Source organism: Dendrobates tinctorius, unplaced genomic scaffold (genome assembly GCF_039654945.1).
Source record: "Dendrobates tinctorius isolate UK_male_01 unplaced genomic scaffold, ASM3965494v1 ptg000075l, whole genome shotgun sequence".
In the NCBI taxonomy this organism is placed as follows: Eukaryota; Metazoa; Chordata; class Amphibia; order Anura; family Dendrobatidae; genus Dendrobates; species Dendrobates tinctorius.
The window spans coordinates 25315250-25337776 of NW_027361743.1; the positions used below are offsets into that span (position 1 = coordinate 25315250).

A 22527-nucleotide genomic window follows, 5' to 3' on the forward strand; every position below is an offset into this window, starting at 1 on the left:
GTTTTTCCTGTCCCTGCATGGAGGGGCACACGAGAGATCGCAGTGCAGAGCTTACCGGAGGGCTCAGGGGGATCGTGTGGCCAGTCCAATCCTTCCCCCTGTCAAGAAGCCCAGGGCTGAAACTTCCCGGTGGGGAGTCCCTCTGCCCCAAAGACCAGAGAGCTCCTCCTGGAGGGAGCTGCTCCTCCCAGTGGGAGGCTCTTGGCTCCAGACATCTGACCGCTGGACCCAGGGAGGCGGTGTGTAGCTTGGTCCCTGCAGGCAGCTGGGCTTCCGGACGGGCTCCGAAGTTACGATCAGGCGCTGTTGGGGGCGCAGGCGGCGACTAACGTTCCAGGGTGGAAAGCGGAAGTGGCCAACGTGTGGTTCCCGGCCTCTCGCAAAAAGACGCACGTCACTTCCGGTGACATCACGGATGCCGGTTTTGAACCTCCGCGTGCGCTCTGGGGGAGTAACCAACTGCAACACAGGATGCTGCGGCAATGGAAGCAGAGGCAATGGAAGCAGAAACTCCGGCAGAGGGGTAAGTGCGCCTGGCGCAGACCACCCTCCCCACAGCCAGCACCGCAGCATGGACGGACTGACCTGACTACCCTATCTTATACCACTAGGATAAAGGAACCCCAGCAGCCCCCCTGACCATGACTAAAGACCCCGGCAAGGCATCAGCAAAATCTGTCAGATGCCCTGTATGCCGAGTAAAGCTTCAGGACACCCATGGCAAAACCCTCTGTGGATCCTGTACATCAAGGGTCATAAGAGATGAGCAGCCATCCCTCCTCTCAGAGATGAGATCCCTGATACGTGAGGAAGTCCAGGCCTCCATGTCCAGCCTCTCACGACATCAACCCCCCAGCCCAGGGCCGAGCCGCAAGCGAGCAAGGTGGGAGGCAGAGCCAGAGTCCGAACCAAGCTCTGACGACGGTTCTGACGTCCGGGATTCCGACCCAGAGGAGGAAGGAGAGATCCCAGCAGACAGCCATGACCGGGGCAGAAAGTACCTGTTTCTGGCAGAGGACACTGACGAGTTGGTCCAGGCTGTGAGAAACACTATGCAGATCGAGGAAGTCCCTAAGCAGCAATCAAGACAGGACCTGATGTTCGGGGGACTCGCTTCCCAGAAGCAAACAGTGTTCCCTATAAGCGAACACATCAGAGCGATGGTCCTAGATGAATAGAAAGATGCTGAATGTCGACTAGTATTGTCTCGTGACAAGGGTCGGATGCTGTCCGATCCTGAGGAAACAAGATTATGGGAAGAGATTCCAAAGATCGATGTTCCTGTAGTCATGGTCACCAAGAAGACCGGCATCCCGTTCGAAGACTCATCATGCCTCTGTGACCCAATGGATAGAAAGGCGGACATTCTCTTAAAAAGGACACGGGAGACTTCTGCAGCTCTTATTAGAGCTAACATAGCAGCCACCTCGGTGGCCAGATCTATGTTCTTGTGGATGTGTCAGTTGGAGGAACATCTAACCAACAAGACCCGATATCCTGGCATCTCTTCCCCTCATGAAGTCTGTCACGGCATTCCTGTCAGACACGTCGGCCGAATCAGTAAGATTTGCGGCCAGGAACCGCTCCCTGGCTAATGCAGCACTGAGAGCTGTCTGGCTTAAATCCTGGTCGGGGGATAATGCTTCAAAGGCCAAATTATGCTCCATTCCCTTCACGGGCCTAAAGGGCATGTCACACTAAGCGATATCGCTAGCAATATTGCTATAACTTGTGACGTTATAGCGATATTGCTAGCGATATCGCTGTGTCTGATACTTGCCTACAACCCGCTCCCCCGCTGGTTATCGCTGATCGCGTGAGAACAGGCTGGACTGTTTCTCGTCGTCAGCTTCCTGCGGCGCTTCCTGCTGTGACGACTAGCGACACGTGGAGCCAGGTGGGAGGACGCAGGATCGCCTGGTGTGACTGGTAAGTAGCGACCCCCGTCCCCAGTGATGTCGCTGGTGAGATCTGCCTGTGTGGCAGCTCACTAGCGACCACTTAGCGATGTACCAGCGATCCTGACCGCGTCATATCGCTGGTCGATCGCTAAGTGTGACCGTACCTTTAGAGTGTTCGGGCCAGCCCTAGATAACATCCTAGAGTTAGCCTCCAACAAAAACAAAGGATTTCCAGAGGAAAAACTAAAACTGCCCCAGTCCTTTTGGAGACGATTATTCTCTAAGAGACAGCCCGACTTTTGGAGCCAGGGCAGGTCCAACAGAGGCTCCTATAGGAGCTCCCACAGCAAGGGTGGGAGAAGTAAGGGCTTCCTTTTTGCATCAACCTCCAGATCTAGGAGGCAATGATGCCATAGGCATCGGGGGAAGACTCTGCCACTTCGCAAAAAATTGGGCCCAGATTACCCTCAACCAGTGGGTCCTCAGAACCATTGCGGAGGGCTACAGCATAGAGGTTTGCGCCACTCCCCCCGACAGATATATTTCCTCCACCGTAATCCCGTCAGAGTCCGCCATGTGGACAGACCTACAAGATATGGTCAGTTCAGCGGTTATAGCGCCGGTTACCCTGTTTGAGATGGGCAAGGGGCACTATTCCTCGCTATTCTCCATCGTAAATCCATCCGGCAAAGCCCGAACTATTATAAATCAAAAACCTTTAAATGCCTGGGTCAGGTACAAAAGGTTTCAGATGGAATCAATTCGGTCAGCAATACATCTCATAGACCGGGACGCTGTCATGTGCACCCTCGACCTGAAGAGTGCTTACTATCAGGTCCCGATCCATCCCTCATCCCAGAGACTGCTAAGGTTTGCAGTCAAACTACCGACCCGGACCTGCCACTTCCAGTTCCAATGCCTCCCATTCTGGCTGGCTTTGGCCCCCCGAATCTTCACAAAACTGGTAGCGGAGGTAGTGGCCTACCTGAGAAACCAAGAAATCATGATTATACCATACTTAGACGATTTCCTCCTGGTGGCAGGATTCAAGGAAGCGCTCATCCGAGACCGAAGCGGGACGATCACAGTAATGGAGTTCCTGCACTGGATTATCAACTGGTAGAAGTCAAACCTGATACCAGAAAGCAGGAAGGTCTTCCTCGGAGTTCTCCTAAACTCAGGACCCAGGATATCCCTGCTACCAGAAGATAAGCAGGAGGCAATTCAAAACAATGTCGAAGACCTCCTGATGCACTACGCCGCCATAAGAGAGGCAATGAAGGTCCTGGGCCTCATGACGGCATGCATTCCATGCGTCAGATGGGCTCAGTTCCATTCGAGACCCTTAAAAAAGGAGAGTCTCGCAATATGGGACCGGCGTCAGTCTTCGCTCGACAACCTCATGAAGTTACCAGGGCCTGCGAAGAGATCACTTCGGTGGTGGACACAGCACAAAAACCTGCAGGTGGGTGTACTATGGACCACCTCTCCATACGTAGTAGTCACTACAGATGCCAGCACGTGGGGATGGGGAGCCCATGTAGAAGGAAAGATCTTTCAAGGAAAATGGCCAGAAGACATCAGAAACAGATCCTCCAACTTCAGGGAACTTTATGCGGAGACCCTAAGACGAAATCGGACTATCCTGAAGAATCAACATGTCCGAATACTGTCTGACAACGTGACAGCGGTTTCGTTCCTAAGTGGTCCCAAGCATCAACCACTCCAGGCCCTAGCGGAGATAATATTCTCCTGGGCAGAGGGCGTAAACTTCTCAGTAACTGCAATTCACCTGGAGCGTTCCCAGAACGTGGTAGCGGACTACCTGAGCAGACAGTAAGTCTGCCCGACAGAGTGGGAACTGAAACAGGAAATATTCCACCAACTGTGTCAGCGTTGGGGGACCCCCAGAATAGACCTATTCGCAAACCGAAAAAACTCGAAGGTCTCCAGATTCTACTCCCTGAACCCAGTGGACCATCCGGAAGGCATAGATGCCCTGAGTCAGGTCTGGGAATAACCCCTCTCTTACGCGTTCTCTCCGCTGGCTCTCATCCCGGCGGTACTCAGGAAAATCCGTGAGGACCACGCAAAGGTGATTATGGTCATTCCATACTGGCCGAGAAGAAGCTGGTTTCCCCTACTGGGGGCCATGGCAGTGGAAAGCCCAATCGAGCGCCCTCTGAAGAAAGATGTCCTCCACCAAGGCTGGATCCACCACCCGAATTCAGCAAAACTTCACCTCTTGGCCTGGATCCTGAAAGGGACATCCTGAAGGCAAAAGGCTTATCCAATCAGGTCATATCTACCCTACAGACCAGCAGGAAACCGGTCACTTCCGCAATATACCTAAAGATATGGAAGAGGTTCTGTCTGGAAGGTGGCAGGTCCGACTTCGTGGCGGGTACCCTTGATCTCCCTAGTGTCCTAAACTTCCTGCAGTCGGGGTTTAATAAAAGCCTTAAGCACAGCACTTTAAAGGTCCAGATTTCGGCCCTGAGCTCCTTCTTTGATTACCCCCTGGCTTCTCAGCCTTGGGTAGTAAGGTTCATAAGGGCCACACAACGTCTACGCACTACAATCGGGCGCAGCTCACCCCGCCTTGTGACCTTAGCTTGGTCCTCAGATCCCTTTGTAAAAATCCTTATGTCCCCAGTGAGATGACCATCTTGACTCTCACTCGGAAGACTGCATTTCTCGTAGCCATCACCACGGCTAAGAGAATCGGTGAGATCCAGGCTCTGACCACCAGAGACCCATATCTCCAAATCAGAGAAGACCGTATAATCCTTAGATTAGACCCGGCATTTATTCCGAAGGTAGCCTCTTTTCAAAATCTAAACCAGGAGATAGTGTTACCATCCTTCTGTGACAACCCCCGTAATGAGAAGGAACAGTCTCCATTCACTGGATGTGAGACGTGACGTTATAGACTACCTGGAGGCCACCAATAGTTGGCATATTGACCCAAACCTATTCATCCTTTTTGGGGGTAAAAACAAGGGGAAAAAAGCCTCTAAGGCATCCATCGCAAGATGGATTACTTCGGTAATCTCAAACGCCTACCAATCTGAAGGCGCTAACCCACCAGAGATCCTAAAGGCCCACTCTACAAGGGCGGTATCTGCCTCTTGGGCCGAGCGAGCAGGCGCCTCGATAGATCAAATCTGTAGAGCAGCAACCTGGGCCAGACTTGACACATTCTGCAAGCACTACAAGCTTGATGTGCTATCTGGTCAACAGAAAGGTTATCCAGGCGGTAATTCCACCCTGAGGAGGTGCTTTGGTACTCTCCATAGTGCTGTCAGGTGCACATCCTGGAAAATAGGTATTGGACCTACCGGTAATTGTTTCCTGGAGTCATTCCTGACAGCACGGGTAGTTCCCTCCCTGTTCATGTTATGTCATATGCTGTAATATGATTTTGTCATTAAAGTGTTATTTGCATTATCCACTTGTTAAATCACCTGAGGGAACCTTTTAACCTCTCGTGTGCTTTCCTGTAAGGAGGAGGAGGACGTCCCCCACAGTGCTGTCAGGATGGACTCCTGGAAACATAATTACTGGTAGGGCTAATACCCATTTTTATTCGGTCATCCATGACAGCACCACCTGAGAGAGGGGATCCGCCCTTCAGGAACAGGAAACCTACAGATACAAAAGGGCGCCACTCTCCCACGCATCAGTTGGTTTCCTGTTCCTAGAGGACGGGACTTCCTTCAGATCGTCCGTCATGGAGTCGTCGAGGGATTCCCAGGCCAGCTGACCTACCCAGGTAGCGGGGGGATCTCCTACCTCGGTCAAGCTCGGGGTCCCTGGAAGCGCCACGGTGGGGCCGGGTAGGTCGCCACGGCAGTGGGTGGAGCAGAGGGTCCGGTGGACAGCTGCCTCCAGAGTACCGGCACCAGGAGGTATGTATGCCCCGGGCCCCTCCTGGTGCGCTCCCCCCGGGGTCCGGTCTCCCTTTCCGTCCGGGCCGGCGGTTGTGCCCGGTCGGCGGGCGCAGGGCGGCGCACGTGAGGGCTGCGGGCATGTCTGAGCCGGGGGCGCCGTGCCAGCTCCTTTCCGCTCGCTCCCGCGGTCTCAGACGAGCAGCGGAAGTGACGCAGCGGAAGGGCGGGGCCGGGAATGCCGAAACGAAGTCGGGTGCCGACCGGCTTTCCGGTGTGCGCCGCGTGTACGCGATTGTCCGGGGTGGCCCGGAGCATGGGCGGGGAGGTCGCGGGGGGGTCCCGGGTGGGAGGTGCCGCGGCCAGAACCCTGCTGACTCGGACACCGGGAGGCCTTATAAGGCAGGAGGTGACTGCTGGGGTGCTTCTGAAGGCCCAGCAATGGATACGACAGAAGCCCCCGTAGAGCAGCAGGACGAGGTGCAGGAGCGCCCATAGAAACAAGCCACGGTGAAGCTTCATGCGAGTGGCCAGCAGAAGAAACAGACGAACGAGCGGACAGAGCCGCAGTTCCTCCAGACTAAAGGACCCTCCTGCCTCCCTCCTTGATCCGGTACCTGCCTCATCTGCATGGGTAAGAGATCTCCGTGAATGTACCCTGATGCGGTGTTCCCTTATGTTTTTTCGCAGGGGAGGAAAGCTACGGGAAAACAGAAGCACAGGGAATGTGCCCTCTGTAGTTGCCCCTTACCAGATGGCCACCCTAAAAAGTTGTCAGCCATGCGTGCGACAAACGGTAGGGGTTGAAAGGGGATGTTGGCCCAGGGGTAGATTGACAGGCCCTTACATTCTCCCCCGTCCATACAGGTAGCGGAAGAAACGCCAGACTTCACCACAAGCCTGAGGGAGATAATCAGATCAGAGATGAAGGCCCTATCTAAAGGGGATTCTTCTAGGAGGAGAGAAATTAGTTTCTCGGGTTCGGAGTCCTCGGCCGCCCCTAGGAACGATGACTCCTCAGATTCCCCGGCCTCCACTTTGTCTTCTTCGGAGGAAGGCTCTAGCTGATTCTGCTTCCCCTTAGACCAGATGGATAGGCTAGTTAAAGCTATAAGGTCCACCATGGGGGTAGCAGACGCAAAGCCAGAACTTTCGGCACAGGACATGATGTTCGGGGGTCTAGATCCCAGAAAGCGCAGGGCCTTTTCATTAAATGAGAAAGTCCAGAGCCTGATAGATAGGGAATGGAAAAGACTTGAAAAAAGGGGCTCCTTGCCACCTGCCTTCAATCAGAGGTACCCTTTTGATGACCCAGTGGTAAGCAGATGGGATAAGGCCCTAAGCTGGACGCGGCAGTAGCCAAAGCCTCCAAAAAATCCTTCATACCTTTCGACGACATGGCCTCCTTAAAAGACCCGCTGGATAAAAAGGCGGATTCTTTTCTAAAGGGAACATGGGAGATGTCAGCAGGCGGTCTAAGACCAGCGATAGCTGCCACATGTACGGCCAGATCCATGATGGTCTGGCTGGATTAACTGGATTCCCAGCTGTAGGATGGAGCCTCAAGAGCATCCATTCGAAAAACTCTACCAATCATCCAAAGTGCTGCTGCTTTTTTGGCTGATGCTTCGGCAGACTCTGCGAGGATGGCGGCTACGACCGCGGGTTTATCCAACTCAGCTCGAAGGACTCTCTGGTTAAAATGCTGGCCAGGAGATATCCAGGCCAGGTCACGACTCTGCTCCATTCCGTGTGAGGTGGAATATCTGTTTGGCCCCGTCCTTGATGAACTTTTAGAGAAAGCCGGGGATGATAAAAAGAAGTTCCCCAGTCTGCCGAACCCTTCTTATAGACGTCCCTTTACCAGGAAAGGATATTTCCGTAGAAGGCCGTCCAGTGATCAGGGCAGATGGGATGACAAAGAAGGAAAGGTACAGGATTCATGTTTGGAGGAGGGGGGTGCCAGGAAGGTCCAGCACGTGACACTAAAAAGCCGCCCCAATGACTAGTTGCTCCGGTAGGGGGGAGACTAGCTGCCTTCTACCCAGCCTGGTCCATGATTTCTAGTAGTAACTGGATACTGGGGGTGATAGCTGCAGGTCTACGACTAGAATTCGCCCGGGTTCCCCAAGATCGATTTTAAGGTCACCCCACTCAGGTCTTCCACATCAGAACAAGCTGCCCTGGAGGCTGAGGTGCATGATGTTTGCCGCAAGAAGGTCCTAACTATGGTTCCAGAGGGAGAAAGGGGAAAAGGTTTCTACTCCCCTCTGTTCCTGGTCCGCAAGCCAGACAGCTCCTTTAGGACTATAATAAATCTTAAGTCTCTCAACGAATTCCGGGTCATACGCCCGTTTAAGATGGAGACAATTAATTCAACAATAAAATTGCTGTTTCAAAATTGCTTTATGGTGGTGTTGTATTTAAAAGATGCCTACTACCATATACCCATTCATGCAGCTCATCAGCGTTTCCTCAGAGTGGCGGTTCAGTTAGATGGGTCAGTTCAACATTTCCAATATGCGGCCCTCCCCTTTGGGGTTGCAGTCGCTCCCCGAGTGTTTATTAAAGAGGTAGCGGAAGTTATGGCCCATCTACGTGAATCAGACATTCTAGTAGTCCCCTACTTAGATGACTTCCTGATTGTAGGGAAAACGGCGAAACATTGTTTGGAACAGCTACAAAGGGCAATGTCTGCCCTAGAGCGATTAGGATGGCTGCTTAACATCAAAAAATCTCGGTTACAGCCGATGAGAGTCCAACAATTCTTGGGCCTGATCCTGGATTTTGAGAAACAGGAATGCCGTCTGCCTCCGGAGAAGCTTGTTCGCCTACATTATCAGGTCCTGAACGCTTCCAATATCCCTACCATGTCCCTCAGGAAAACCATGTCCCTTCTGGGTTCTCTTTCTTTTCTTTTCAATGTTCTTTTTATTAAATTTTTAAAGCATAACATCAAATGTAATAGAACTGTATTACATTTTCAAGTTTCAGCGCTTAACATATATACATACATTTAGTTGGCTAGTCAAAACCATTGTAATACACGTCATTTACTTATGGCTAGCATTATACAGCCAAATTGAGGAAAGTGTTTTGACAACTGAAGAATTCAAAATACAATAATGCATAGTATCGAACTAAGAGTCCCAGGTTCAATCCAAAACTTGGCCTTTTCAATATAGCTATCTGGGACAACAGCAAACCAATTAAGAGATAGAGTAAGAGAAGAGAAATAGGACAGACAAAGAGTGAGAATGGATGGAAGGGGGTGGGGGGGATGAGTCTTCACTGTGTTCTGTTCTGCGTAGAATCCGAGTGGATGTTTGATCTGAAAAGAATCCAAGGTTTCCAGGAGTCCTGGAACAGCGTTAAAGAGAGATTCACGTGTGCCACCAACTCAGCCGTGTGATACAGTTGATCTATCTTATAGAGCAATTGCTGGCGTGTGGGGTTATTCTCAGTTTTCCAATACGTGGGTATTAAAAGTTTGGCTGCCGCTATTATGTTGTGGACTAATATGGATAATTTCTTGTTACCCGGCCACACCGGAAAATTCAGTAGTGTTGTTTCAGGAGCTAGGGTTACTGTCTTTCCAGTTACCTCTTGAATGACATTTTCAGTGAGTGCCCAGAAGCGTTTTATAACTGGACAGGACCACCATAAATGGAGGTAGTCGCCATCTCCAGTACCACGTCTCCAGCATTTCGTGTGGTGATTCACCCGCCAGGCCTGGTATTGTGTTTGCGAGATGTACCATCTGGACACTATCTTTTAGGAGTTTTCTTGGGTTTAGCGCATTTAATCTGACCATGGGAATGTGTACATGTGTGTATGTGTGTGTGTGTATATATGTGTGTATGTGTATATATATATATATATATATATATATATATATATATATATATATATATATATATATATATATATATATATATATAGTACCTGTTCTTGCGAAAATGTGTAGCCTAGGTCATTTTCCCACTTTGCTATATAGGCACGCTTAAGGCAATGTTTCACAAGAAGTAGCTCATGGTATATAACGGATAGTATTTTTGTGGGTTTGTTTGATTTGGAGCATAGAGTCTCGAAGGATGTGGGTTCTGGGTTCTCTTTCGTTCTGTATCCCGGCGGTCCAGTGGGCCCAGTTTCATGCAAGAACACTACAGGGCGAGGTTTTAGTGCATCAAAGAATCCTTGGGGGTTACTTAGAGGGCCAGCTAACCTTGTCCCGAAACACAATGGAATCCCTAGAGTGGTGGCTAGACAAGGATAATTTATCCAGAGGGGTTCCCTGGGAGTATGACATATCCCGCATAGTCACCACGGATGCTAGCCCTTCCTGTTGGGGGTCTCATATGGGTGAGATCCTGGTCCAGGGCCAATGGGAGCATCATCAGATAGAAATATCATCTAACCTGAAAGAGTAGACAGCAGTAGAGCAGGCAGCTAAGAAGCTACTTGTGTATCTACAGGGCCATCATGTGCAAGTGTTCTCCGACAATCAGGTGACCGTGGCTTATATCAACCACCTAGGCGGGACTCGTTACAAACCCCTGATGAATGTGGCAGAACGTTTGTTCCGGCCAGCAGAGCAACATTTTCTATCTTTAACAGCTCTACATATAAAAGGGAAAGAAAACATCATGGCAGACTTCTTAAGCCGCAATCTGCTAAAGCAAGAATGGTCCCTAAAAAACTCCATCTTCGACCTGATTGTACAAAAGTGGGGACAACCAGAGGTAGATCTCTTCGCCACCATGGAAAACAGAAAATTAAGACAATTATGCACCCTAAATCCCAGAGAACCCCCTGGCGGTAGATGCCTTTCTGATAAAGTTGGACTTCAGGCTAGCCTACGCCTTCCCTCCCCTATCGCTACTACCCCTGGTGATGAGGAAAATCAGGAGAGACAGAGCAAGGGTTATAGTTATCGCTCCATTTTGGCCCAGGAGGGCATGGTTCTCATGCCTCCGGACCATGTCGGTGTCCGATCCTTGGGTTCTTCCGGACATCCCGGATCTCCTATCCCAGGGCCCAGTCTTCCATCCTCAGGTGGCTGGCCTACATCTAACGGCGTGGAGTTTGAACGGACACTGCTAAAAGATAAAGGCTTCTCCCCAGACCTGATTAGCACCCTACTTAAAAGTAGGAAAACCATTACTACCAAAATTTGTCAGAATTTGGAAGAAATTCCTTCAGAACTCTGGGATAATCGCTGGGGGTTCAGCGCCTATAAATCAAATCTTATAGTTTCTACAGAAAGGTCTGGACATGGGGCTTTCCACTAGTACCCTTAAAGTGCAAGTATCAGCCTTGGGGGCCCTCTTTAGCTGCAACATCGCGGGTAATTACTGGGTCAGTAGATTCATTAAGGCAGCAGGTAGATCCAGGCCAATAGTGAAGGATAGGTTCATGCCGTGGGACTTGAACCTAGTCCTCACGGCTATGACAGAAGCTCCATTTGAACCCATCTCATCAGCTTCCATAAAAAAACCTGTTCCTCAAAGTCGCCTTCCTGGTAGCTCTAACCTCAGCTCGTAGAGTAAGCGACATCCTGGCATTATCTAGGTGTCCTCCTTATATACAGTTCAAGGACGATAAGGTAATACTCAGACCTGATACAGCGTACTTACCTAAGGTAGTTTCTAGCTTTCACAGGACACAGGAAATAGTCCTTCCATCCTTCCTCCCTAATCCAACTAACGAGAAGGAGGAGAAACTACATACCCTAAATGTTAAGAGATGTCTCATAGAATATCTCGCTGTTACCGATCCTTGGAAGAAAGATAATGCCCTGTTTGTCTCCCATCAAGGCCCTAGGAAAGGGCTTAGAGTGTCAAAAAATACAATAGCCAGGTGGATTAGAGAGGCGATTTCAATAGCATACACCTCAAAAGGCAGACCGGCACCTGGGAAGCTGAGGGCGCATTCCACCAGAGCCATGGCGACCGCGTGGGCTGAGAGATCAGAAGTCTCCATTGACCAGATATGTCAGGCGGCTACTTGGTCCTCTCTAAGCACCTTTTATAGTCATTATAGGCTAGACTTGGGTGCTTCCACAGACCTCTCTTTTGGTATAAGGGTGCTGCAGGCTGTAGTCCCTCCCTAAAGTAGTTATTACTCTCTGTAATTCTCTCAGGTGGTGCTGTCATGGACGACCGAATAAAGCCTTAGTTATTCACCGGTTAACCGGATTTTTTCGGAGTCCATGACAGCATCCGTATTTTCCCTCCCTTTAGTTTAATTTGGGTGTGCACGTCTTCCTCTTGTATATACCCACTGGTGATAAATAATTAAGTAGTGATAGTATTGTACATAAATCATGCCATTAACCTTGGAGGTCCTCTTGTGCTCTGTAATCCAACTGATGCGTGGGAGAGGTGCCGCCCTTTTGTATCTGTAGGTTTCCTGTTCCTGAAGGGCGGATCCCCTCTCTCAGGTGGTGCTGTCATGGACTCCGAAAAATACCGTTAACCGGTGAGTAACTAAGAGTTTTTCACCACAAATAAGCGCAAATCATATCGAAGAAATTTTACCACTATCGTGAAGTACAATATGTCACAAAAAAAACAATCTCTCAATCAGTGTTATTTGTTGAAACGTTCCAGAGCAATAACCACATAAAGTGACTCTGGTCAGAATTTTAAAATGTGGCCTGGTCATAAAGGCGCACGCTTTTTTTTTCTTCCCCTACTAATATAAATCGACATCTTGCATATGTAGACAAAAATTGTATCAATTAACCCCTTACTGACATCGGACGTACTAATACGCCGATGTAGTCATCCCCCGCTTTTGATGTGGGCTTCGGCAGTGAGCCCACATCTTACCCGAGACATGTCAGTTGTTTTGAACAGCTGACATGTGCCCGCAATAACCGCGGGCGGAATCGCAATCCGCCAACGGCTGTTAACTAGTTAAAATGCCACTGTCAAACTGACAGCGGCATTTAACAAGCTCTTCCGGCTATCTGGCCAGAAATGCCCACACCCATGACCTGTCTCATATGATTGTGGGTCACCGTTGTGTTGGAATGACAACCAGAGGTCTCCTTGAGACCTCTATGGTTGTTGACGCCAGATTGCTGTGGTCGGCGCTCATAGCAAGTCTGCAATTCAGCTACATAGAGGCGATCTGAGCATGTAGCAGAGCCGATAAAGTTCTGGCAGCTTCTAGCCTCCCATGGAGACTATAAAAGCATGCATAAAGTTAAAAAAAGAAAAATGTTTTTAAAAATATGAAAAAAACGTATATAAGCTCAAATCACCCCCCTTTTGCCCCATTCAAAATAAAACAATAAAAATAAAATGAAACCTACACATATTTGGTATCGTCGTGTTCAGAATCGCCCGTTTCATCAATAAAGGATTAACCTGATCACTAAATGACGTAGCAAGAAAAAAAAAATCAAAATGCCAGAATTTACTTTCTTTGGTCGCCGCGACATTGCATTAAAATGCAATAACGGGGGATCAAAAGATCGAATTTGCACAGAAGTGGTATCATTAAAAACGTCAGCTCGGGGGCGTGGCTATGTAGCAGCGGAGAGAGGACGCGTTCGAGGAGAGCTCCTCATATCCTGAAATTAATCCGGTCAGTGGACTCGGGACGCCATGACATACCTGCCGGTGTCGGACCCTCTGGACTGTGGAGCACTTCTGGACCCCCGTGGGAGGCCGAATCTCGGCGTGCTGATAGCTGCATAGCTCGAGGCAGCCGACGGGGCCTGCACGAGGCGGCGGCCATTTTCAGAAGTGCGCACTCTGGCTGTGAGAGACGCGGCGCTGGCTCCCTCCTCGCAGCGCTGACAGGACATTGAGCACACATCCTGAGGACTTGAAGGGGAGAAGCAGTGAGTGCTCTGGAAGATTGGGCCCCGCACTCCCCTTTTCTAAGTCACCTAACTTGTCAGTATTACTGTAGGGGCCTCTGGACCCCTCCCTGGCTGCTGTCTTTGTGGGCACTGCAGATCCCTCCCCAGCCATAAGACCTCTCGTTTACTTGTTAGAGCCGGATCTTATCCTCCTGTGTGGCCCTATTGCTCTGTGTTGCCCTTGGGACACTTGTCACCGTTATATTATAGCACTTCTGTGCTCATAACTTGGCTCTGAGAAACCCCTGGATATACCATTACTGTTACCTGGCTGTGCCATATTGCTATTGAAAAGAACTGCTCTAAGGGGGCAGGAGCAGCCGAAAAATTAAGTTTGCTAGACCTGGCCATTCTGATACCGCATGGTCCCTCAGGAATAACCCCTCTCAGACTCGGCGTAAAAACCGTCCTTCTGAGGGTGAAGAGGAGATTGAGCAGGAGGAATTAACCCTCAAGCAAGCATCTGAACAACTGATGCAGGCCATCTCCTTAACTAGGACATTGCTGACGGGGAAAATGGAGGACGTGCATACTGAGGTGGGGCGTCTTCGACAAGCTATGCAGGCCATGAGAGGGCGCATTACGGAGGTGGAGACGAGGGTGTCCAAGGTAGAGGACACCATCGTACCCATGGAGGCCAAGCTTGCGAAAGCGGTGGGCTCGGTGAACGCATGGAGGCAAAAAGCAGACAACCTGGAGAATAGAATGCGTCAGAATAACATCCCAGTTATTGGTCTGCCGGAACGATCAGAAGGTCAACATCCGGAACAATTTTTAGAAGACTGGCTCAAAACTTCTCTGGGACATGAATTCTCCCCAACATTTGCTGTGGAACGGGCTCACAGGGTTCCTACAAGACCTCTTCCTCCTGGAGCCCCACCTAGACCTTTTCTGGCGCGTCTCCTCAATTGCAGGGACAGGGATGCGATTCTATGTCTAGCTCGATAGAAAAGTCCCATCAAGTTCAACAATGCCACGATCTCAAGTTTTCCGGATTTTTCTATGGAACTCCAGAAACAGCGGGCACAATTCATGGACATCAAGAAGTGGCTCCGGGAGAGGAATGTTGTGTACTCCATGATCTATCCGGCCAGGCTCCGGGTGGTCCATGAGGGTGGTTCTATATTTTTTACGGATCCGGCGGAAGCGGCTGAGTGGTTGCGGTCCCACAATGGGTCTGCTGCGAAGGAATCCTAATGTTTCTACTGTTAATCAGAATTCTTTTTATTGATGGTTCGATTGGAGCTTTTTCCGCGGGCGTCCGGATTACCAACAATACCGGACACTGAGCTCAGTGATGGTATTCCCTTGTCTATTTCATGGCGGGAGAACAGGACTTTGCTCCCATATTGATGGTTTCTTTACTTTGATGTTTCTTTATAGTGGTTTTATTTGTTTTTTTAGGTAGAATTTGCAGCCAATCTATGTGTGGTGTCTCTAAATTTTACTTGGGTACTGATGTAGGCCATATCCAGCGGAGTAAACATGGGGTCTGAGATGATATGTATGACATGGAACGTGAGGTATAAAAACCCACCGGAAAAAGATCAAAGTTTTCTCGCAGATTAGACATTACCGCCCTCACATTGTGGCCTTGGTGGAGACACATCTGACCAGGGATACAGCTCGGTGCATGCAGAAGCCTTGGGTACAATGGTCTGTCCATGCATTCCATACTAGTTACTCGAGAGGGGTTTCACTGTTGGTGCGTAGAGGTCTTAGATGGGAAGCCGGGGAGACCTGGAGGGATCCTGAGGGTCGTTTTGTCTTCGTATATGCATCGATAAATACCAGGAAATATGTAATTGTATGTGTTTATAATCCACCCCCGGGTAATATGTCCATTCTTCAGAAGGCGATGAGCTTCGCCCTAAATTATCCGGATGCGGATGTTATCTGTATGGGGGACTTCAATATGGTCTTGATTAACCGTTTTTATAAATTGAGATTGGATGATGGAGTATCTGTGGGGGTTCCTTCGCCGACAGCAACCTAGCTGTCGCTATTTATGGAGGGTAGCGGGTGGCTAGATTTGTGGAGAGTGCGGCACCCTGAGTTGAGAAAGTATACCTGCCACTCATCTACTAAGCGCTCCCTATCACGCATAGATTACATATTCGGATCTGGCGATGTGGATAGATAATATAGAACATGGCAGTAGAGGGATCTCAGACCATAGCCCGGTCGTCCTTAGACTGAAGTACGGGCAATTAAATAACAGGGTGGTTTGGAAGTTGAACCCTTTCTGGCTGAAACTGATGGTACCCCCCCCCCCCCCCCCGATAGAACAATCGATCAATTGCATTGCTTCATTTTGTTCCACCAGGAACCTCAGGATATTAATTTATTTTGGTATACCCTTAAGGCATATCTGAGGGGCTGCTTGTCCTCCACAATTTCTTATTTTAAGCGGGTAATCTCAAGGGAGGATGATGTGATGAAACGGCGATTGATGGATTCAGAGGCTGCATACGTATCTAACCAAACTAATGGCAATAGGATTGAGTGGTGGGCTGCCCAGTGATTATACACCCAGCATATGGACACTATGTCTAAGCGCAAATTATTCTTTGCTCGCCAGTCTTATTTTGAGCTGGGAAACCAAGCAAGTAAATTTTTGGCCTATGTGGTGCGCCAACATAATACCTCTAAAACAATACTACAGATCCGTAAGTCGGATGATTCGTTGGTGTCTTCAACTGAGGAGATTCTCGGCTGCTTTTGTGATTATTATAAGTCATTATATGAATCTAAAAGTGACTCTGATGATTTGAGGTGTTGGGATTACTTGTCAGATGTAACATTCCCTACCTTAGATCCTGATCAGCGAGCCTTTATGGACGCTGAATTCACTGTGGAAAAGATAGAGAATGCCATAACGGACATGGCATCTGGTAAGGCTCCTGGGTCGGACGGGTTCCCTGTTGAATTGTATAGAAAATACCGAGACATATTAACACCACTTCTGATAAAGGTATTTTGGGGAATATGGGAGGGGGAATCTATGCCTGAATCCTTTTACAAGGCCAATATCATAGTGCTTAGGAAGGAGGGGAAGGACCCTTTAGAATGTGGATCCTATCGTCCCATATCGTTAGTAAATGTGGACTATAAAATCTTTACTAAGAATCTCGCCACCAGATTAAATTCGATTATACTAAACCTTATACATCCTCACCGGACGGGCTTTATGCCTAGTAAGAGCACTTCAATTAACATCAGACGAGTCCAGTCAATAGTCCAATATAGTTCTCGAGTGCCAGACAACAAATGGGCACTGGCATCGTTAGATGGCGCCAAGGCTTTTGACTCTCTTGAGTGGCCTTTCCTCTCCGCATGCCTACAGAGATATGACTTTGGCGATAAGTTTATAAAATGGGTCAAAACACTATATATGAAACCTAAAGCCTGTATTATCGTGAACAATTCCATATCTGAGTCCTTTTCATTACAGGGGTGCCCCCTTTCCCTGGCCCTCTTCGCCCTTGCGATTGAGTCATTGGCTATACGTATAAGGTCTTCCCCTGGTATTAGGAGTATAGCTATAGCGGGTTGGGTAGATACCATAGGTTTATATGCAGATGATATGGTGATATTTATGGACGAGGCGGAGGAAACTTTGCCTCAAGTGATTGCCACCATAGATGGATTCAGTAAATATTCGGGCTTATATATAAATTGGGAAAGGTCTGCTCTGTTACCCCTATCCCATTCCCCGATGCCTCGACATGAGGCTCTCTCCTCGTTGTCTATTGTACCTAGCGTATTGTACCTGGGTGTCCATGTATCCCATAACAGTTCGCTCGACTTACAACTTAATGTCTGCCCATTGCTAGAGCTGGTTAGAGTTAAATTTGCAACTTGGAGCAAATTACCGCTGTCTATGGCTGGACGGATTAACCTGATTAAAATATTACTTCCCATACTTAGCTTATTCCCTTCAGCACAGTGCTGTAATGGTACCCAAGTCCTTCTTTGTGAATCTTAATTCCCAGGTCACATCGTTTACTGCCCTTGCTCCGTCTGGCACGATTAGTATGGAGGCAAATTAAGAAAGTGATCGGATTTAAGGATATCATAGCTGAAATGCCCCTATGGAAAAATGTCTATTTTCCGGTGTTGCCAAGTCACCCGTCCACTGATTTTTGGATTCAACATAATGTCTCCTTGGTAGGAGACCTGTATGATCATGGAACCTTAATGTCTTTCGAACAGATACAGGCTAAACGTGATGTTCCGAGATCTCAATTTTTCCACTATTTACAACTAAGATCTGCTCTTCAGTCACACATAAGGTGTATGGATGAGGTCCGTGCCATTTCGTCCCTACCTTTGATAGGAATTCTTAATTCACAGGGTCCCCAAGGCCTTATCTCCTCTTTCGTACTTGCTGTTGGTGGGAGCAGAATCTGCCATAAGCTCTGTTAAAGGGAAGTGGGGACGACTCATTCCTAATACGCAGGGAGAGGAGTGGGAAGAGATCCTGGAGTCCCCGATCGGAGTATCACCATCTATTAATAATAGAATGATACAGCTGTATATAATAAACCAATCATACTTGACTCTGATACGACTTTTCAGGATGGGTCGATTCCAATCATCGGAATGTCTGCGATGTCACTCACCAGATGCAGATTTTATTCACATGATATGGCAATGTCCCACTATCCTTCATTACTGGAAAGAGGTGACGCTATTCTTGTCATCACTGGTGCAAACTCCTGTCCCTCTTGAACCACTGGTCTGCTTGTTTGGGGTATGGGAGAAAGAGATTTGGGGTCACCATGTTGGGATTTTTCTACGTGAGACGCTGTTTATGGCATGGAAAGTATTGGCACTACGGTGGATGAGTAATTCATGTCCCTCTCTTAGAACTTGGATTGACTTGGTAAATACGATTGTTCCATACGAGCGCACGTTATATCAGAACAGGGGATGCTTGGGAAAATTTGGAAAGATCTGGGAGAAGTGGAATTCTTCTCGTCTTACTTTGTAGAATGGAGACATTGCATATGAGATAATATAGTGCAAGATAGTAGGCTGCGAATTAGTAACTAGTTGACGTAGTCGTAGTTTAGTTTAGGAACTTATTAATCTACATTATCTGAGCAACATGATAAAGGCCTGTGAGATATGATTGATGTACATGCTCATAATGTATAGCCTGTTGGTCTTTGGTCTTTGTATATGCTTGGGGGATTATGCATATATTACCCCTTTATTATTAATAAGTGTTCAACTTTTGTGTAGTATTTAACAAATAGACGGTAATGTGTATGCTCTGTACAATGTTCACAACCACAAGCAAATATGTATGCTGTACATTACATCCTTTTCTTGTTTCAAAGTTTAATAAACAAAAAAAAAAGTCAGCTCGGCGCTCAAAAAATAAGCCCTCACCTGACCCGAGATCACGAAAAATGGAGACGCTTTGAGTCTTGGAAAAAAATTTTTAAGCAAAGTTTGGAATTTTTTTCACCACTTAGATAAAAAAAAGAACCTAGACATGTTTGGTGACTACGAACTCGTAATGACCTGGAGAACCATGATGTTTTATCATAATGCCAGTTTTAGCATTGAGTGAACCTAGCAAAAAAGCCAAGAAAAAAAAAAGTGTGGGATTGCACTGTTTTTGCAATTTCACCGCATTTGGATTTTTTCCCATTTTCCCGTCTGTTACACGACGTGCTAAAACCAATAATGTATTTCAAAAGTAAAACTCGTCCTGCAAAAAATAAGCCCTTACATGGCCATTTTGACGGAAAAATAAAAAAGTTATGGCTCTGGGAAGGAGGGGAGCGAAAAATGAAATTGCAAAACTGAAAGGCTTCAGTCATGAAGGGGGTTAAACCTTCCGCTTAGCACAAAAAATCAAGTGTCTTCAACCAGCTCAATCGACATAAAAACAAAAATTTCACAGGACCAGAAAAAATTAATGGAATTTTTGTTCTTTGCTTTTTAAAAATGTCTGAATATTTTTTTCTCTACTTGACTGAAAAAAAAAAAAAAACCTATGAAGTTTTGTCATCGCCGTGCTGATCCGAAGAATTATGATTCAGAGTAACTCTTACCACAAACTGCTGGCTCTGAAAACTAAAAAATATAGCGAAATATGAGTAGCATTTTTTTTTCACAATTTTACCGCACTTGGAATTTTTTTCTCCTGTTTTTCAGTATATTGAATGGTAAAATGAATGTCATTTAAAAAATGCCACTCTTCCTGCAAGTAACAAGTCATCATACAGCTATGTGGATAGGGACTAAATAAGGCTGGTTTCACATTTGCGTTTGGAGGCGCAGCGGACGCTCGGCGTGAAGCTCCCCCCCCCCCCTCCGCCGTGCCTCCTCTGATCAGCTCTGCCTATGGTTGCATGTTGCTGCATGCGGCCTGCGTACCCTATCTTTAGCATTGGGTACACAAGCCGTGCGCAGGTATGCTTTTGACGCCGCATGTCTCCTTTTGACGGTGCTGTGACCTACACCAAACGCAACGTATTGCATTTTAGTGCGCTCGACGCACCGTCAAAAGGACGCATGCGGCGGCAAAAGCATACCTGCGCATGGCCTGCGTACCCAATTCTAAAGATAGGGTATGCAGTGGCATGCGCCCATAGGCGGAGCTGACCGGAGGAGGCGCGGCAGGGGGCAGAGCCTCACGGCGAGCGTCCGCTGCACCTCCAAACGCAAATGTGAAACTATCCGAAGTAGTGGCTTTTGGTAGGAGGGGAGGAAACAACAAAAGTGCAAAAACTAAAGCTGACTGAGGAGGGAACGGGTTTAAGGTGTAATAAAAACTGTTTGTGCGAAAGTTTTAAATCTCTATGTAATTCTGTACACGACTGTTTATTTTATTTTAAAATTCTATTTACAGAAAGGACCAAGAGGTTCAAGGAAGGTCAGAAGATGATGGGTGCCTCTGCTCAATTTTGTCAGAAGACCTGTGAGTCTCACTTCCATTCTTTTGCACCTGTCTATAATATTAATCACATATTTAGAATTTAACTGTTCTTTTTTTAATGTATTTTTTTCTTTTTGCAGCCACACAGGATCTTGTATACCTAAGTCATGTAACAAATCCCTGCAGCTTTTATATCCACCATTTCACCCAGAAAAGGCAGATCATCATGCTCGAGCGGATGCTGACTACGCTTAGTCGGAGGTGCAGCCATTGTCTCCCTACAGACGTTCTGCAGCTAGGTACTTAGAACACATTTACCTTGTGTATAGATGGGGGACCAAGTGCCTTTGTTTTGTTTTCTTACTTAGCCTCTTGAATTGGTCTCGATATATCTTTTTTTTACTCTTCGCCATGACAGCACCCACTGGAGGTATCGGATCCGCCCATTTGGAACAGGAAACCCTACAGGAAAGATAAAAGGGGCGGTCCGCCTTTCCTCCTCAGTTTTGGTTTCCTGTTCCAAATGGAGCAGGATCCTGCAGGATCTTACCCGGGCCATGCATCCGCCTGTGCGGTCTCCTCGGGAACGGCAGGGGCTGCGGTCCGGAAGCAGCGTCGGGGGAGATTCCGTTTGACGGCTCCCCCCTCGTCTGGTGGCATAGTGGTAATGACCGGGTCCGGGGAGGGCCGCCCGGTCTTACCAGGGAGCGGGCCGGTCCGGCCCGGCATCCGGGGGATCCCCCTCCCCCCCCAATCGGTGGGGATATAGCGTGGAGGTGAGGCCATGAGCGCGCGAGCCGCGCATGTGAGTAGCGGTGGCGCGGAAGCCGGCCGGCACCCGACGCTCCTATACCCCGGAAGTAATGGTTGAACTTCCGGGGTAGGATGGCGATGACGCGGCGCATGCGCCCTGTGACAGGGCGACTTCCGGAGGCACGACAAGAAGAAAGATAAAACAGCGCTGCATCGTTGGAACCATGTCGTCCCCCGCAGAGTCGCAAACCCCAGCACGGGATTCAGCTGGGGGCAACTCCACCAGGGACCGCAGCGCCAGGACAGAGACTGCCCGCAGGACCGAGGCAGCAGAAACCCGATCCAGACCGTCTCAGCCATCCGACCCGGTATTAAGCTTCACTGGGTGAGTGTGCAAAGTATATACTCTACCTATTAAGCTAACCTCCTCCCTCCCCCCCCTCTCTTTACCTTTGACCTCTCACTTCAGTCAAAGAAAAAAGAAAAAACTAAACATAAAGAATGCGCATTATGTTCAGATCCTCTCCCTGACTCCTACCCCAAAAAACTCTGCAAACAATGCACGAAAGAGACCAGGCAGGGGTCGACGATATCTTCCAAAGATATCCGAGCCATAATTAGGGAGGAAATACAAGCCATCAACCGCGCCAGCACTCCCGCAGAGTCCAGTCATAAGAAACAGGTCATTGTTAGTTCAGAGTCAGAGGAAGAACAGGAGTTAAACTCAGGCTCCGCATCCACGTCCTCATCGTCATCCTCGGAGATGGAAGGACGCGCATGTTTTCCACTGGACAGCGTAGATAACCTTGTAAAAGCGGTTAGAAATACTATGGGATGTGAAGAAGAAAGGGGAGCCCAAACCGCGCAGCACATTATGTTTGCGGGATTGGCAGAGAAAAAGAGGAGATCATTTCCGGTGATACCGGCAATTAAGGACCTCACCAAAAGAGAGTGGGAGAAACACGACCAGAGGGGTTTTCTCCCATCAGCCTCAAAACGGAAATACCCGTTCACTGATGAAGATATTAAAATGGACTAAAGTACCAAAGGTGGATGCCGTCATATCCTCCACTTCCAAACAGACCTCGATCCCGGTCGAGGACGCAGGATTGTTAACAGACCCATTAGACCGAAAAGCTGAATCTTCGCTCAAAAGGTCCTGGGAATCCACCACCGGGGTATTCAAACCCGCAATAGCCAGCACATGTA

At 48.4% G+C, this 22527-nt stretch overlaps 1 protein-coding gene across 2 annotated transcripts in view; it reads left to right on the forward strand.

The window, feature by feature from the left end:
- RNF17 (ring finger protein 17) overlaps positions 1–22527 on the forward strand; it is a 585601-nt gene that overhangs the window by 254322 nt on the left and 308752 nt on the right. For both annotated transcript variants that reach the window (XM_073583105.1, XM_073583106.1), the window contains 2 exons: positions 20539–20607; positions 20706–20864. In XM_073583105.1, coding sequence (XP_073439206.1) covers positions 20539–20607; positions 20706–20864 — 228 coding nt within the window. The remainder of the gene's footprint in view (positions 1–20538; positions 20608–20705; positions 20865–22527) is intronic.